Source organism: Cyanistes caeruleus, chromosome 2 (assembly GCF_971803275.1).
Source record: "Cyanistes caeruleus chromosome 2, bCyaCae1.hap1.1, whole genome shotgun sequence".
Taxonomy (NCBI): domain Eukaryota; kingdom Metazoa; phylum Chordata; class Aves; order Passeriformes; family Paridae; genus Cyanistes; species Cyanistes caeruleus.
The window spans coordinates 57,952,571-57,971,523 of NC_141702.1; the positions used below are offsets into that span (position 1 = coordinate 57,952,571).

Sequence of the window (18,953 nt, forward strand, 5' to 3'; positions counted from 1 at the left end):
AGTTTAGAAATCAGTTTTCTTGTCCTTATAAATTTGTCAGTATGTTCCTTTTTATTTGTTTGAAGACTCAAAATAATTGTTCTTTGATACTTCTAGGGAATCTGAAAATAAGAAGGTGGTAATATTTTTCGTCCTTTTAAAAAAAAACCCGTTGTATTAAAACCTAAAAGCAGTAATTTTTTTTATATCCTGTTTTATAAACAGGTGTGCCAGATATTTTCCTTCATTTTTAATAAAAAAAGTTTAAAATATGTATTTAAATATAGAGTGCTTTTAAGGATGAATTTGCTGATAGTTTCTGCCAAAGAGTTCTGCAAAGGAGGATTGAGAACAGAACAGAAGATCCTTGTTTTATTTATCTTTCTGGTTTCTCTGTTCAGTTTAGGCTTTCTGTAGATTTTTCTCACGAGAGTGTTTACTGAAAATAAAGCATTTAAGCTGGAGCTAAGAGGGGAGTACTTGGGTTCCTATGACTTGAATAACCTTTCCCAAAAACACACATGTGTTCTGGTTTCTGGAAGCTGCATCAGGCTTAGGAAACCACCTCCACAGATGGAAATAGCTGGAGATGGCTAAGTGTGGGGGGAATTGCCATGGATGCCTACCTGCTCCTCCAAGACACCTGCTTATAGCTGGTGTTGGAAATTTGCTGTTGGGAAATTGTCTGACCCAGCATGGCCTGCCCCACCTACTGCCTGATGGTCTGGATTACCCTGGATATGGAGGACAGGGTTTGCTCTCCAGCACTGTTTCCACAGGGGACTCGTGGGTGAGGGTTGCTGCAATGGCATGTCCCTGGCATCCAAAGCCACTTTCCTGAGAACCATCCACCAAGGTGTGGCTGTGTAAGGCTCAGTTGGTGGTAATTAATTTTGTCCAGTCTTCACAAAGGGGAAAATTAATTTAATCAGTTTGGTAGCTTCAGTGTATCAAGACAAAGATGTGACAGAAGCATCTCATGGCAAATTCCACTGTCAATGTACTCTCCAAATCTAGTAATTACAAATGGGGTTTGACTCAAGCACCAAGAGAATACTTTTGTGAGCTTGGTCCGCAAACTTGAAATATCAACAGAGAAACCTGAACTCTTGTGCATTTAGTTTTTCACACCTGTGTCCTGAAGGCTTCAGACAGTTTCATACTTAAGGCATGGAGTGCTGGGCCTGTGGAAGATAGAGGCCGAGACTGAGAAGTATTTTTGGTTGCCTGCACTGGCAAACAGATGTGGTGCAGATCAAACTAGCAGCACTGAGTTGTCTGAAGATTCACAAATGTGAATGTTTGCTGGTTCCTGGCTACCTATGTGAACTTGTTTCCTCATCCTACTCAGGAGCGGCCTCAGCTGTGTTTTTGGGTGATAGAAGGTATTTCCTATTTTTCCTCACAGAAGTCACAGGAACCTCTGTGTTCAGGGGTAGGGTGGTGCTTGTTTTGCTTGGCGAGCCACAGATTAACCTGTGTACTGCACACATGGATGCGAGTGTGCCTCACAGCTCATCCCCTCCTTTTGAGGAGCACATGAGCAAGTCGCGAGATGTAAAGAAATTTCTCAGCTGGTAAAATTCCGATTCAGTGATTCTGAACAAAGTTTTGGAAGCAGAACAGTGAACTTTCCTGTTTCACAGTTTTTTCTGTTCCTCCGTTGAAAACTCAGGCATAACATCTTTTTTTCTATGAATCCTCTTACTGTTCCCTGTCTACAGACCCTCTCTTCTCCTTTAACACCCGACTTCTGTAACATAGAAGTAATAGGTCTGGAAAAGGATGTGGATCTGAAGTGGAAGAGGCAGTACATGCCTCATGCCGACGGAAGGAGGCACAGGTTGCTATGGAACTGATCCTCCCCAGGAAGAGAGAAAGTGCCCAGGAGGGTGAGGTGTCTGTCCTGCTGGCTCTCCTGGCTGCTGCACCCATCCTGCCCTGGGTCTAAGGACAGAAGAGCTGGCAGCACTGCCAGTAATGGTGGGAAAAAAATAAGAGTGTGGGAGCTCCTGTACAACCCATAAGCAGGTAAATAAATGCTTAAAAGTGCTTATAGTTCCAATAATTAGATCAAATATTTATTTTCTGCTATGTGTTGGTGGTTATGCTAGGTGCTTGAAGTTGTACTGTTTGTTGTATTTATCCTCATCATATTATTTTGGAACTTCAAGCTATAGTTCATTATAAACAGATTCTGCCCTCTAAATATTGATCCTGTGAAGGCTAAGTTAAGTAATGACAACAGTATTAGAAATTCCTTTTGACCTAACTGTTGACATTAATGACTAGTGACAGTTTCCTTTTCCTATACACACAAATTGGGTCAAATGAGCTCTCCTACTAATGTGCTGCTGCATTTCTGGAGTAATTTGAGTTTATTTTCTAAATCTGCAACATGGGCAGCTTCTGCAAGGATCATCTTGCTGCACATTGCTCCAGGTTAACGTTGCTCTTGAAACAGTGTGCATGCTGTATTAAATGTTTTAATTCTGTGTCTGATTTACATTCACATTATCCCTAGAGTGAGCTGGCTAGTACAATTAGAGATGGATGAAATTCACCTCAGAAAAGCCCACTGTCAATATCAAAACATATTTATAAAATTCATTCCAGTCCCATCAATTTTTTTCCATTTAAAACTTTATAATGAAAAAAGCATTATGAAATATAATTAACTTCTGGGTTTTTATATTCATTATTAAAAATGTTGATATTTTGTTAGAAAATCAGCTTTAATTTTGAAATTCAGTGATATATTACAATAAATACTTTTCCTTTTCAAATATTTTTTGTATCTACTTCCTTTCTATCAAACAAAATATTTTTGATAATCTATTGATACCCTCTCATACTTGAACTTCTCAGCATTTCCATGTGGTGCTCCCACTTAAGTGAAAAGTTGGAAGAGTGGGGGCAGAAGAGAGAAGGGATGTTACTTTTACTTTTCTCTAATTCCTCCTGCTAAATGTGTAGTCCATACCTTTTGCATTTTCTTAATTTTTCCTCTTTCTTTGCTCACCTCCATACCACACCAAAACATAAAAAGAAATAATTGCACATGTCTGTTTTCCCTTGACTCCACTAAGTCTTATTTCAAGAAGCAGCTACAAAATTGGAGCAAATTGTGATTAAAATGTGCTACTAATATAAAAGAGCAGGTAATGAAATATGATCATTGAGTTTCAGCTGAAAAATACTTTTGGTTTTGATCTCCTTTAATCAGCTGGTGGTTTGGGTGGATTACTATTCCTATAGTTTAACTGTGAATTCCAATGTCTATTCTAGTTGAAATTTTTTTATTGTATCTTTCATTACCTCCTTTTATGGTTTTCTTATCCCTGTACAAATATTTCATCCTTTAGGCTATAATTTCCTCTATTTGATTGTTAGGAATGGATGACTTTATTTTCTTTCTTTCTTCTCTTGTTCAAATATTAGAGTAAAAACATAGTTGTTCATAATATTTTGTTACAATAACAAAAAGAATCTATGTACTTTAGTCATAATAAATATTCCCATATTAACTTGGAGGCATTGAAAAAGCTGAGGCCTCAATATATTACTAGTCTGTCACCCATAACAACATCTGTTTTTGGCAGGAGCTCAACAGTGCAGGTCTGAGTTTCATGACTTCAGGCAGTTCCTAATATTAGAAAGATAGCAAAGAAGTCAATGAAGGTGGATCATCTTTATCTACAATTTTAAACTGGTCACTTTTCCTGCAATGGTATGCAGGTATTTAATCAACACATTCTCTATTTTTTTTTTTTTAATGCCTCTTAGAAATGGAGGAGTTCCCTGCTAAATCACATGTTCTGTAAATGTTAATGAAACCTTAACTTTGTTCTCTAATACATATTTCCAGAGTAAGATTTTGCTTGCTCAGCTTTGCAGACTTTCTTTCCTATGTCACTTACACGGATTGTATGTTTATAACTGTATGACAACGAGATCTGATCTGTGCCTGAATGTGTACTCAGATTCTGAAGTACTAGAACAACCACTAAGTGCCCTGGGGTAAGCCTTGGGGATTTGTCCATTAATGGTAAGGTGATTTCTAGATTAGATAAATCAAATAGGACTTTCTTGTCTGGGGCATCAGTTTAGTGTTAGTAAAAGATTTGAGTTAAAACTGGTTTGAATTAAAGTTTTGGCACCTTGAGGAAAAAGGCATACTCTCTCACTGGACGCTTCAGAAGTGAAATCCAGGTAATATAAATCATGCAGATTGACCTTCTTCAGATACCTCTGCTCAAACCAATATGTATTTCTGATTTTCTACTAGGCACTAAGGATCTTGGTGTTGGGTGACAGAAAATGTGCTGCTAAAGATCTTCTGGGTACACTTGAGGCTGTTACAGAGTGCTGGGAGGAAAAGGGAAGCTCCCTACTGGCTTGAATATACTTTGTCTCCCTTAATGCTCAACAGCCATAGCAAGGAAATTAATTTGTTTAACCTTTTGAAACTAATTTGTTTTAAACCATTTCTAATATTATGTTTCTAAGACTTAATATGTTCATCTAAATCCTGTCCTTTCTTGAACAGATGGTGATAATGATGGCAATGAGAATGCTATGTTGAATGGCATATGGGAAATATGAGGCCCAAGTAATGTATTTGATTGCTGACGATCAGGAAGGAACCTAAGATATCACAAGGATATCTTTCTTGAATAAATCTGTTCCAAGTTTTCCATATAAGTTTCAATGTTTTTGACCCTGAACAGGTGCTTGGATATGTAGTTGTTTGGTGCATACACTTTTGATAGTATTTTCCTGAAATTAAATTTTTGTTCTGCATTAAAGGCTAAATTCCAATTGTATATCCTCTAAATTAATTTTAAGTGGCAGAAATGATGTAGGGACCTTTGTTATTAAATAGATTGAAATTATGAAAGTTACTATGGTAAGATATTTGGTCAAATTGCATTACAGCAAAAAAACCCAAAGTTAACTTCATGTAAAACATTGCATATAAATATAATAAATATTTTTACTTTTTAAACTGAAAAAGAACCTGGTAGCACTCTTAAAAAAAAAAGTCAAAAAGAAATGTATATCTCTAGTCTGCAACAATTTGGTAGAACAGGTTGTGGTTATGACATATGGATGGCTGACACAGCAGGCATAACAGCAGGATAACACTGCGTAACCTGACATTTCTTTGTTTTGTTCTATTTCCCTTAGCAGAAATAGGGACTGCATTAAATAGGCTACTGTCTTCTACGTGTGAAGTCACATAACATATGTAAACAGATTAAGAAATAACTCTTATTTCCATTCTCCCCTCAAAGCACAAAATTAGTCTTTAAGTATTTGTGTTTCTATTAGTGACTGTTTTATCTGCTAGGGAGAAAAAAGTCTTCAGTAGAAGCAGTAATCACTGGGTTAGGAGGGTTATGTTTTATTATTACATTAGACCATACTGAAAACTATTTTTTCCTGGTTGTAGGGAATATGATCTTTTTGGTTTAAATCACCACTTGGAATCTTCAGTCATAGAAGGTTGCTAAAGGAGTTTAAATATCTTGCATGAAGATGGAGATTTCCAGGAGAATAGTTTGTGAGCAACATACATATGTTAGTGTTTATGTCAGGTGTGTCACCACACACTTGTAAATTTGCAAAGATGTGTGTGGTGAATTTAAGTAAATTGGGGTGACTGTCTTACAAAGGATTATCTTTAGGCTCTTAAGGGCCAGTTGTAGCACTGGGGTTACCATCCTTTGTTCAAATGGCTGTGTATTACAGTTACAAGAGGAATTAAGAGAGGGATATTACTTATTCCTGTCTGCATATTAAGACTAAAACATACAGTTTTGTTCTAAACTGAGGGCATAAGGAAGGATGAACATATTATTAGTCTATTTGTGTTTATTTATACCATATGGCAATATGGTTTATTTATACTTTATGGCAAACTGTCCCTTTAGAACATATGGACACTCGGTGATAGTAGTCAGAATTAAATTTTTGGGGGTTGGTGAAGAAAACTCTTTTGAGGATGTATTAGTATTGTGAATAAAAAGGGGTCCAAATACTGAGTTTATCCATGGATGTGAAATAACTTTCTGGCCCTGCTATTTCTCTTGCTAAGTATTCTATTTATAAACAGAGAGGCAATCTCAGAAAATTGCTTCAATCTAGTCCTACTCTGAGGCATGTGAGCCCACAGCTTGAAAAGATTGACTTGGTTTCTTCTGGCTCAAGAATCAAGCTACCTACCAAGAAGGTAAAATAGAGGTATATGTTTCTAGCAATTAAAATGGATAAAACTGTTCTGCACACTGCTTTAAACAGTGTTCTGTAACTATCTATGAACTGACTTTTTTAGGAAATCGTAACGTACTACCAGGGCAGGTCAACAGGTTGTCCCAAATATACTTCTGGCAGAAACTTTATAAACTGATCGATACATACTAGACAGTATTTTAAAAAATAACTGGAGTATGAAAATGCAGTTATTTGTCAAATTGCCCATTTAATGCATGCCTATTTAAGCAGTTCACTACCAAGTGCCAGATCCTGCACTTGGGTCACAGCAGTGACCTGTTGTGCTACAGGCTGGGGGCTGGAAACTGCCTGGCAGAAAAGGACCAGGGGGTGCTGATCAGCAGCAGCTGAACATGAACCAGCTGTGCCCAGGTGGCCAAGAAGCCCAATGGCATCCTGGCCAGCAGGACCAGGACAGTGTTTGTCCCCCTGTACCTGGCACTGATGAGGTTGCCAAGTTTTGGGCCCTTCACTACAAGAAAGATAGAGGTAAGGTGGCAGTCAGTCTGTTGTCCCGAGGAACAAATGGCAGGATGAGAGGGAATGGACTGCAGTTGTTCCAGGGGAGGTTCAGGTTGGATATCAGCATAAATTACTTCACCAAAAGAGTTTCTAAATACTGGGACAGGCTGTCCAAGGAAGTGGTTGAGCCCCCATTTCTGGGGTACTTAAAAATGTGTAGATGTAGCACTTAGGGACTTGGTTTAGTGGTGAAGCTGGCAGTGCTCAGTTAACAGTTGGACTTGATGATTGTAAAGTTACTTTGCAATGTAAATGATTTAATGATTCTATATATATCAGTTGTAAGGACACTGGGGGAAGCAGGCTTGTAGAACAACACTGATGCCCTGGTTCCAGCTACATAAATGTTCAACTCTGTTTCAAAAATCTTCCTCACTCTGCATTTAGCTCCGGGATACGCTGACACTGTTTTTACCCAAGGTTTTGTACTCTGTCTTGTAGATGGTGTACATCCTCCTTGCTGTGCTTTTATCCCATATGGGTGCATTTCCTTCCCTGTATTGGTGTTCCTCTAGCCATTTATTTCACTGTCTTTGCCTTTAGTTTTTTTCCCCAGGTGATTACATTTCCAGCCCATTGACATACCTGTGATGGAACACTGTAGCATAGCCCCCACCTACCTTGTGTGTTTTGCAGCTTTCATAGGTCCCAAATGATAAGTAAAACAGAGGAGACTATAACACAAAGCAAATGAAATAAATTATGTGTTTGACCACAGAGGGGTTCCTGAGATTATTTGAGCAATTTGGGATGTACAGTGAGGATGCTCTGAGAAAAATGTTACCACTTAGCTAGGCTTTTTCTGAAATATGGCAAAGCATGCCACTGTTACATTTAAAATTGATCCAAGGGATGATTTTTCATACAGGTTCCTGAAATCAATGAAGAGGTAGTTGAAGCCAATTTTCTGTAGTAATTTTAAGAGATATGACAGAATCTCCTGTTTTGTATATTTTGTGTACTTCTCTCTCCATGATCAATGGCAAGCTTCCCCTACTTCAGTTCTGTCACTTTACCTGCCAAAGGGTACAATTTCAGTGATGCAAAGCTTCTCCTAAAACCACAGTGACAGAAGTCATATACCTGGTAGAATACTTGCAAGCTTGTACACAGTAATATGCACTATGCTTTTCAAAATGTAATTTTTTTTTCCCAGAAAACCCTCACCAAATAGTTCAGAATTTGTAGTTTTAGAAAGGTTTTCTTTATATTTAAATAATTAGTGGCAACAGCTCTGGTGTATACTTCTATGCTACTACTAGTTTGAGTCAATGCTCACATTTCCTTTCCTCATTAATAAGAACAGGGAAGATACAAGGAGCCTTTCTTATCCTACCATGTTTATGTGGACTTGTACCTCACTTTGTGAAAAGTTTAGGTTAAGTGTTGGGATATCCTGCAGAATAAACCAGGTCTTGTTTTTTTTTTTTTTAATACCAAGTTATATGTCTTGATTGAAGATATTCTCTAATGATGTATATAATATATTTTGCTACAGGTATATAGTTGTTTCTGAGAAATCTAATCTGAGATTTTATTAAGAACTTTTGTGTGGGGGAGGTTCCTTTCATTTATATATTTATTATGTTTCTTAACAAAAGAAGAACAATTTGGTTTCTTAACTCACGCTCAAATTATTTTCCATTTTTTTCTTGCAGAGTTGGAAGTCTGCTATGTAGGATTTTGAATTGCATTCTCTACTCCTGTGTTTATTCAGAGGTTCTTGCAACTCAGTTGCATTGAAAGGGTGGGATTTTCAATATTTTTGCCTTATGACTGTAAGGTGAGGGTGATTGCATTTAAAGGTTAGAACATGAAATTCTTTCCTGTCCTTTTCCTGTTAAGATATACAGCATGTTTCCTTTTCCTCGATCAGAGATTCTCTACTGCTGTTTGCATTTTTCAGTAAAGCCTTTTTCTTCAATAACTGTCCTGCCATTCACTGGAAACAGGGAAACATTGAAATTTCACAGAATGAAAAATTGTAACAGTCTTATTTGGAATGACTAGGACATGATGAAAGAGTTAGCTGCTGCAGAAAGGAACTCAAATTTCCTGCAATCCCAAGAATAGTATTTTGCTGGAGTTTATTTTTTATGAGATTTACAGAACTGGAAGAGCTAACCTTCTAACAGGGATAACTAAACAGCAGCCTTAAAATCAGAGGATATTTTATTGCTGGATGGAACTTGCATTTGGTCACTCATCTGTTCAGCTTTTGACTCGGAGTCTTTGCATTTTTGTTTATATTTTTATGGTTAAATTATTAGTTTATAGATTTACAACATTGTTTTACTAGCATATAGGTCTGCAACCATGTCTTTTACTCATGAAAGAACTGAAAACAATCTTCGAAATGTGTTTACAGCTCGCCCAATTACCTTAAGAGCATATCCTTTAAAAAAAATTGCTTCCTCTCTACAAAACAAACTACTAGAAGCCTTAGCCTGAAGATGAAAATGGTTCCGACGGTGGGAGGCTATTTTTAAACTTCAATAGATTTATTTTAAAATTTGATAGATCTTATTTTCTTTCAAGGTCTGGTGATTTACCGGAGCAGTTAGCAGGTTTAGTTACATACAGACCCAGGCTGAGATTTATTAAGTTTCCCATGTACTGAAAGGCTAGCCGATGCCTGGCTGCAAGGTTCAAGGCATTACCCACTTTTCAGCCTAGGCTCCCGTCTAAATTTACCACCTTCTGCCCCTGAGGGTGTGTTATCATGGCCAGGATAGGTCTTTTCTCCAAAACGTGTTTCTGCTTCGGTTTCCTCGCTCTTTTCTATTTTGGTTCCCGGCGTCATGTGATCGGCCGGCCAGCGAGAGCCCCGCAGAGGGAATGGCAGCAGCCTGCTGGCAGCAATGTAAGTCAGAAATAAACCCCCTTGGTTTCTGCAGTTTCTGTCCCTCACACTCAACTTTTAACGCTGCTTTTTTACCCTCAGCCTTTGCCGGGCACGCCCAGTTAGACCTGGGGAAATGCTTACAAGCTGGGTGTTTTGGTTTGGGTTTAGTTTGTACTCTCTCAAACCTTACTTTTCTTACTGTGTTCCTTTTTTCCTGTGTCCTGCAGTGTCGCTGAGAAGCCTAAAAAAGCGACAGAAAACAAGCCAAAGGCGTGTCAAAAGTTGCCTAAAGTATGTTTTAAGGTGAACGCTTCAGGTGTAGTAGTGCTTTGTTTAATGTGTGCTATGGAGGGTGCCATAAATCCTGTGCTGCAGTTGTGAAGGAACGATGTGACCCCCCTGTCCCATCCTCCGGCCCCTCAGTCAAAATCCTCCATGGAGGCAGAAAGACAAAACTAAATAAAATATTCTGAAATCACATGCTGGTGTCTTTACCAGTTGTCTGAGACATAATGGGGAAAGGACTTAATTGAATTGGAGGGCAGTCACACCCAAGGCAGTGTATCATTTTTCTGGTATGAATGAAGTGAAATACTGTATTTTGATCTTGGCTGATGCTGAGCAATACTTACAGCACATGATATTGAAACCATGTATTTAGTGAGATCCATCATCGGGGTGCTTTGTGGTACAAAGAGTCTGATTTTTCTATTTTTTAACACAGGCTCTGAACACGGTAAAATTCACTTGGTAATTACTGAATAATGGTTTTCTCTAACTGCATTTTTATTTTTTTTTCTTGTACAAAAAGGATTTTCCAAAAATCATTCTGCCCCATAGTGGGATATGTATATGTTTTACTTATTTTTTTGTTTCTGGGGTTTTGGCTTTTGTTTAAATTTTGTTTCCTTTTATTTTCCTTTCTTCCAAATTACATGAGCTTTCTCTGGAGTTTACTTTTAAGTTTTGGAATTAGCATTTAAGTATTGCTAAGCTTATTTTAAACTTGGGTCCCTAAGTGCAAATACCTTGATATCATACAGAAGTTGGAGAATGAATGTTTGGAAAAAGGTGTAATGAAATAAGCTGGAATCTTTCTATTTCTCTTCATGGCCTATAGCCTGGACCTTCTATCACATCACCTGGAGGTGCAGAGGCCATTACTGAACATTGCTTTATTTTCTTTGTTTTTCTGGCCTATACCCTAATGACCAGGTAATAAATGAAGGATTTATGGAAGACTTTATTCTCTTCTCTCTTCCCCAAATTAATTATGAACAGAGAAATTTCACATAATGGTTACACTGAAGTAGAAAGAGCACATTAGGTTTTCAGTTCAGTTCTCATCATCATAGGCCCTGGAAAAAAAAGTCCCAAATTCTGTGTTGGTTGAATTGCTGCAGTGTCAGAAGAGCAGCAGCATCTCTGTGTAAATATCTGACTCAGAAACTGAAAGCAATTAGAAAAAGCCATACTCATTGTCCAAACTAAATGAAGTTTAGGAGCCAGTCTTACAGGTTTGTGTTGCTGTTTTTGATGATAAAATGAAGCATATGCAGGTCTGAAGCTTGTTTATAATGATTTAAAGAAAAACATTTGTCCATCCTTGGATTATAAACCATAAAAAGTTCTAACTCAGTCTCATCTTCACTTCATGAGTTTGCATGGTACCAATGTGCAAATAATGGGAATTTTGAGATTGCAGCTCAGAGCTGGATTTCCGGTTGCTTCCTACGACATAATGCTTGCTGTTGTGAACACAAGCGTAAGAATTGTGCCAATCTTGTGGTAACCAGAGAAATTGCAATAGATAAAATATGATGAGTTAAATTAGAAGATCTGTATTATCACTCATTTTCTTTTTCTTTTTTTTCCCCTACCTATTTATTAACTCAGTTTGTGCTCATCAGTTGTCTTTTTTTCTGAAAAGGAACATAAGAACATACAAAAAAAAAAAATAATAAAAGGGGGGTGGTGGACAGTAAAGAGCTTGGCTATGAGGACAGTCTAACAATTGCACAGGTTTCCCAGAGAGGTTTTGGAGTCTCCATCCTTGGAGATATTCTCCAGTGGAGCATGCCCTGACCCTGAGTAACCTGCTGTGGGTGACACTGCTTGGGCAGGGGATTGTGCTGCACGACAGGGACTCTGAGCTCCCTGTGAGCCACGGTGATCCCGTTAGTCTCAGAATTCCCCTCTGCCATTTGGAGCCCTGGACAGCACTGCTACTCTGGGGAGAGATCAGAAGTCATGTGTAGACTTTAGTCTTACACTGTCACTCTCACAGTTAAGACCTTGTCATTTTTTGCTGCCTCAGTTGAGTCATTAATCATTCATTTGGCGTGATGGCCATGTTTGTCTTGCTGGCATTGCCCAACACAGCCTGCCTGAAATGTCACTGCCCAGCAAGGGATGGCACACTGTGAGCAGCTCCTCCAAGGTACTTCAGGCTGCAGTCTCTAATCCCATGTCTTTTGTCTGCTGTCTCCTCAGACACTGATGAAAAGAGAATGAGAAAAGAGTAAAATTAATGGGAAAAGTGTAAGTAGAAAGTGAAAGGACAGAGCCAACATGGACTGAGTTCTTACACCCATCTTGTGTCTCTCTCGCTGCGGCATCTCCAGAAGCTGAGGAAGGGATGTGGATTGCACAGGCTGTGCCAGGGTTTGTGGAAGGAGGGGAGGAAGAAGCAGAATCTCACAGGAGCCCTTGGAGGCTAATGAAAAACATTAAACCCCAGTCCCATAAACTGTATGCAGAGACCTGTACTCTAGAGACCTGATGAGTGGTAGGTACAAGGGAACATGAGATCACTGGGTGGGAAATGGAAGTACAAAAGCAGAGAAAAGAGAAAACAAAATTTATTATTATTTTCTATATATATATATATATATAGAAAAAGCAATTTAAAATGTGCATGAAAGGCGTAGATAGTTCAAGTAATACCTTTCACATTAACATATGGATATAATTTTAAATAAAAATGGCAAAAACTAACAGCTTGACTTGCGTTTAGGAAAGATTATTTTAAATCTCTTTCTGCCGTAATGCTGTAGGTGATGATTTTGCTTAAGGACTATTTATCTTGATGAGATTTGGAACACTTGTCCTGAAAGCAATTGCCATCCTAAATCCTAACAGGTGTGACTGTGAATAAATTCAGACTGGAGCTGGAAAAGTACGTGGGTTCAGCCTCCTATCTGAGGGGTAGGCTAGGACATGTCGCTGTTTACGACAGGCTCGGTGAGTTGGCTACAGGAGGTGAAGGTTTGGTAGCAAGGATTACACTCAGTGACTCAGATGTCTATCTCCATTTCTGGAGTGTAATTTGAATTTAGACAGTATTTTTTTTTTCTGAAGAAGACACATTTTAAAAATATGACCATTTATTTTTTCAAGATATTATTCACTTTTATTTTTCATCCATTTTGGAGAATAGTGCTATAGATAAATGTGAAATAAATTTGTGCAGTGCTTTCTTGCAGATGGATATGAGCAGGGGTGAGATACTCCTTTTTATGAATTTTAGGGAAAAAAACCCATATTCCAAGAAGCCAGAAGCAGCTTAGTCTGGAAGCATTCAGTTTATGCTTGCAAACTAGTCTGAGAAAGAAGACAAATCTGGAGGAAAATATTTTTAAATAATTACTTGATAGTAAAAAATTTTCTAGAATATCAAGTTTTTTGTTCTTTTTTTGTGGCTAGTATTTCTATATTTGCATATTTCTTTGGTCTGTAAAAAGCCCTTTTCTATATTGCACACTAAAAGTAATTTTATTTATAATTTCACTAACCAATAATTTGGGTTGTTGCTTTTACTTTTATAATAATTTCTGTTGTTACAATTGCTTACTGCAGACAAAAATCCTGAATATTTTTATTTAAGTATGTTCTAAAAGCTAAATGGTAAAATTTGGTTAGTTTTTTAAAGTGGAAAACATTCTTGATTTTGAAAAAAATACTTTTGGTGGGACTTCTCTATATTTTTATTAATGCTCAAATAAAAATACTAATTTTAATACAAAGTCCTTCAAGTACTAAAAATATCTTGTGTTTGATTATTTTAAAAAATTGAATAGTTAAAAGAGAATACTCTACAGTGAAACAAGGCTGGAATTCTGTGTTTGTGTTTCAGATATTTTGTTTTTTAAAGAGTCCAACTGCAGTTCCATATAGAGACACTAATTTTGTATCTGTTCAGTTCTGAATAGCTTCCACTGACGATTTTTATGGCTTTTGATAGCACAGTTATTATGGGCTAGATCTGCTTTGGGGATTGCCCTAACTGTTGATTCAGTCCTTGTATCATCTGTGGCAGCTAAACAGAAACCCCATAAAGCCAAAATTGGTCTGATATGAATTTTGGCAATTTTGTCAAATCACTTGGTTTGAAATCCAAACCAAGAGAAAACTAAAGTCTTCTTTATATTTTGTTTTTGAAACTTGTTGGCAGTGTACCTGCGCGTAGTTTTGCCTTCTTTGTTCTTCGAGTGGAGATAAACTAGTTGTGTCTTCAGAAATAATGTCCTTGAGATTTCGTTTTGCAATTATCCAGTATTATACAGAATTTCACTGCCCGTTTTATTGGCTTCATCAATTTTGAGGTAATGGACTTGAATGGTATTTGTGGCCTCACATTGCTGTACGGCTGTAAATCGGCAGCCCGCTTATTCATTCCAAAATGCCATTAATCTCAGTCTGTGCTGAGGCAAGTACATCAGCAACTGTTGTCAGGTGGGGTTCCCACTATCCCAAGAAATCATTCAGTTGCTGCTTGTATTGTTTTCCTCTGGCTTTGTCTGAAAGGCACTTTCTATATAGGCATTGATACCTTGCTTGGACACGTTTGGATGTAAAAGTAACCCTGAACTCTTAATTTCATGAGCTCATTAGAAAGCAGGTGCATTTCATAATATTTTCATCCCAGCTAGTCTGTTTGTTCTCCCTTTTCAACCTGAACTTTCTGTAATTTAAACTGGGCATATTTTTTGTGGAATTGTTTCTAGTCTTGTTGTGTGTGTTGGAATATCCAGCTAACAGCTGCTTTGCACCAGATGGGAGAGCCTTCCAGTGGTGTTTCTGTATGTGCTGGTGTGCCATGACCGCTGGTAAGGGGGCACGATGCTTGTTGTGACTTCTCACCAGGATGAACTAGACTCTGGGCCCTGTGACTCTCGGGCTTCATTGTAGTCACCTTAACTCTGGCAACCAACCCACTGTTTACACTCAAAAGGTGTTGGCTAACAAGCTCCTAAATTCTAACAGCACACTTTCTCAAAAAGTATGCTTTCTCAAAAATGGTGGCTGAGAAACCCTTAGATTTTGTACACTACACTTCACTAAGTTCTCAGCTCCCACAAAAAACTTCTCAGAGGTGCTGGCTAGCAAGCCAGAACACATTACCGAAGCTGCTGGTCAGCAAGGCACACACCACTGCTCCAAGGGGTTGGCTAATAAGCCACAACAGCCTTCCACAGGCTTCCCACTCCCACAGCAACTTCAGTACTGACTAGAATATATCAGCCATGCTTTACCCATGGCACAGCAAGGGAGGAGAGAGATAAAGACAGAAAAAGGAGAGAACAAAGAGTATCAGCAGTCCTTAGGTCCTGTGTTGGTCCGCCACACAGTCTGGAGCTGGGAAAAACAATGCAAGTGAAAGAGAGAGGAAAAAGAGAGGGAGGTGTAAAATGGATTTTTCAGCCCTTTTTGCCCTCCTGCTGGAGGTGAGTTGAGAGGACTGATCTCCAGTGTCAAGGTGAGCAGGAAGCTGGCTTAGCACAGCTCCACCTCTGCAGGACCCTCTCCTCTGATCACCTCTTTCATTTCTTAACAGTGTCATGTTTGAGGTAAAACATGGCAATGCTGGCTCCTGCACTCCTGGTCACACAAGAACTCACTCTTGTATATGCATGCACGGGCTTTAAGGCAGGAGGGCTTCAAAGGCACCATCTGAATGAAATTTTGTCATTACATGCATTGTGGAAGTTCATAATTTTTTCCTTAACACCTCATTTTTTTGTAGGGTGGTCTTTTTCTTAATAAAGTGTTTGGTCTTGCTCCCTGGCACAGTTTGTATGCAAAGTGTCCATTGCAAACAATGGGAAAGCAAATTTAGAGAAAAACAGGTTGACATAAGTAACAGAAAATTACTTTGATAATTCCTTTTGGACTTTAGACAAAAAAACTCTTAAATATTGATTTGTTTTATTCCTTTATTTGTTTTCACTTGAAACCCAGCAACATAAAGGATACACTTATAAAAATACCTTTAAAAATAAAAGAGAGAAAGCTGAGTCAAGAGAGACTCAAGAAACTTCATGAACTAGATGTCAAGTCAGTTATGATATTTTTTCTTTTTTAAATAAGAACTGGGCACAAGCAACTAATCTTTTTTTCCCTCGGGGATTAAACTGAGGCAAGTAAGACAAACTGTTCAGCAAATTTGATCTGTGGTAATTTAAAGGATTGAAAACTAGACAAAACATTGTACAGCTCATCGTGTTCAAGGTAAAATTTTTGTTCTTGGGAGATGTATACTTTTGGAATTGAACCCATATCATCTGCTTTGTGTTGCCAGCCCTTCAACCCAACCTGTTACTGCTGTAGAAAATACAGTTCGGTATACATGGCCAATTCAGGTCCTCCCACTTGGATATCTGGATTGGGGTAGGACCATGCCTGTTGTGCGCTGCTCTCCTGACATGGCCTTCCTGGTGGGTTTCCAGACATTGGTGCCCATCCACGTGAATGTATGGCAAAGTTGTGATGAGACTTGGTGGGCCTGGTGTCCTGGTTGGCATACAGTGCCAGACATGTGCCTCGAGGCTGCCTGAAGAACCAGTCTTGTGTCTCTGTGAGGAGTCAGTCTGTGTTTGGTGCACTTTTGGAGCAGAGTTTTCTGTATAGTTTACCCCAAATGTTTTCTTTTTTTTCCCCTACATCCCAGCTGCTCTGTAATCCAAGCAAATGAAGGAAATCACTTTAAAACCTCACTACTGCCGTGAACAAAGCCAGTAGCATAGACACAGATTATTTTTATTGACTAATTTCCTTCCCTGTTCTAGCTAACTAACCTGTCACTAATTTGTCTCAGCCCTGGATCTGCTCTGACAAGACAAATAACTACTTATGAAAGGCTGGACCTTCAGTCTTTAAAGCTACCTCTGCTCTTATCAAAACATAATCAAAGGCAAAACCAGATCCCTTGGATGTAAGAGGAAGAGTCTTTCTCTTAAGAACACCCTTTAAAACTCAATCACTCTTTAGTGATTGAAGTCTGGTGCATGTGACACCAAGGCTTCTTGCACACAAAGCAATTCACCTCTCTTGAACTAAAGAGGAGCAGAAACATTTAAGCAGAAATGTATTTCTGCATAGGTAAGGCACTGTGACTTGCTTCTGCATCGACAAAACTCATAGTGCATCTGATTCATGCTGGTAAGTTTTTGCTTTAGTATCATTTGTTGAATCCAGCCTAAGTTGGATGGCTAACCCAGTACTGAGCTGTCATAGCAACCAGATCGTGTAATTTGTTCACAGTGCTTATCCACATTTATCTTAAAGCCCAGTTAGGCTGTTTTTCCTCTCATGGACAGGCTGATCTAGAGCTTCACTGTTCTGTCAGCTGAGAGGCTTGTAATTTCCATAGTGAATTTATTTGCAGTGCCAGCTTTCTTTCTTTGTCCTAAATACCTTATAGGTATTGATGTTTATATCTAATGTATTTATAGGGAGTAATCAGCTTTCGTCTGATCTTTGGTGTTTTTTGGTCTAAATGAGTTGAATTTTTAGTCATCATTTGTTTAGCATACTCTTTAGCTCTCAGATCTTTATTGGATTCCAGCTGCCATTTCATCCCATATTTTATGTTGTGAAATCCTTTTCCAACTCATTGCAGTTGGCCCTCACTCTTAACTACTCTAACATAAAAAAACCCCCACCAAAACCCTTGAAAGTTATTTGTCAAGGCTTTTTGGCTTGGCTTATTGGATTTTTACATTCAGTCTGCCAGAATTTTATTTTGTCTTTTATTGTCCTCATTAACACAACAACTTCAGAGTTTTTTGGAAGGGTTGCTTCAAATAATGTCCTACATTGGTAGTTACCTGTTTTGGTTTTCCTTATGTTTGCTCTGCACCACTCAATATATTCTGTGTACCACCTACAAATATTTTTCCTTTCTGTTTGTCCTCTTGGAAGTTCCTTAATTCAGCTTCTTAATTTCCTGCTTTTTCCAATCAAGCAGTATTTTAGGGGATTTGTTGGCTTTGCTTTCTCCTGCATAAATGCTTAATTTAAGGGCTTTATGACTGCTGGTAAAATCTGGCTCTTTGGTAGCAAAATTCAAAATTATGAGGCCCTGTGAAATTAATATTTGCTTATCTTGTGAGTTATGTGTTTATCTTCTCTCTGAAGTATTTAAAAGTGGGTAAAGGTTTTATTTTGCAGTCATGTACAACTTTGATATTTACTTGATTTTTTTTTATGGGACCATTTTCTGTCTGCTGACATAGTTTGTCTCATCTCTGGCAAATACTTATTTGCCAAATCCATAGTCTGTGTCACCAGTCACCAGCTACAGCATAGCTGGAGAAATCAGGAATAGTAAAACTGTATGTGGTATTCCCTTCCATGTTCTGCTCAGGACAGAATTTTATTATGTTTGAATTTTCTAGCTTTTTAAGAGTACTATCAGTGAGTCTTTCTTCTTCCTCCCCCCTTTGCCTCCTCTGCTGAAAATTGTGTCATGCAGCTGATAGTGTCTTCTGCTGGTAAGGATGCTTCCTGACAGCTACATTTTGTTTCCTGCTATTCATTCTAAATGTCTTCTTGAGTTGTGTTGTATCATGCATCTCCTGTGCTATTTTCTTTTTAGTATTTTATATTGTGAAATATGCCAGCTAAATTTGCCCTAGTGACTTTATCAATTGCTGGCAAGTTCCTAGACTAGCTTAGATATTTTATTTTCTGATACTCTCCAATCTGACAGTATCTTTCTCACTGGTGTGGTGACCAAGTGACTGAATTTGATATGTTGGGATGGGGATTCTGCACATTTGAAGAACATGTAGTTAAAATAAAGCCATCACCTTCTTGCACTCACGTGAAGGAAGAAGAAGGCACTGGAAAAGCCTCAGCAGAGGTAGGAAGTTCTGAGTGGCAGTGCTGCTTAGATCCCTCACATCACTTTCTTGCAGTCCATCATGTTGTTCTTCTCTTGTCTCTGCTCTTGGCATCTGGATAATGTGAGGCTTCATGAGACAGACCTTGGGAAACATCTCTTCTGCAGAGTTTGCCTTACAGGTAATTCCCACAGAATGAGCACGGT

General features: G+C 38.4%; 1 protein-coding gene across 4 annotated transcripts in view; it reads left to right on the top strand.

Annotated features, from left to right (window-relative positions):
- Positions 1 to 18,953, top strand: part of ESR1 (estrogen receptor 1) — a 183,154-nt gene that overhangs the window by 11,150 nt on the left and 153,051 nt on the right. For 2 of the 4 annotated variants that reach the window (XM_023923389.2, XM_086877293.1), the window contains exon 1: positions 8,767 to 9,640. The exons of 1 other annotated variant lie outside the window; for it this stretch is intronic. In XM_023923389.2, coding sequence (XP_023779157.2) covers positions 9,616 to 9,640 — 25 coding nt within the window. In that variant the 5' untranslated portion in view covers positions 8,767 to 9,615. Of the gene's footprint in view, positions 1 to 8,766; positions 9,641 to 12,810; positions 12,890 to 18,953 lie in introns of those variants that run through there. One more of the 4 variants, XM_086877291.1, reaches the window with a different exon arrangement.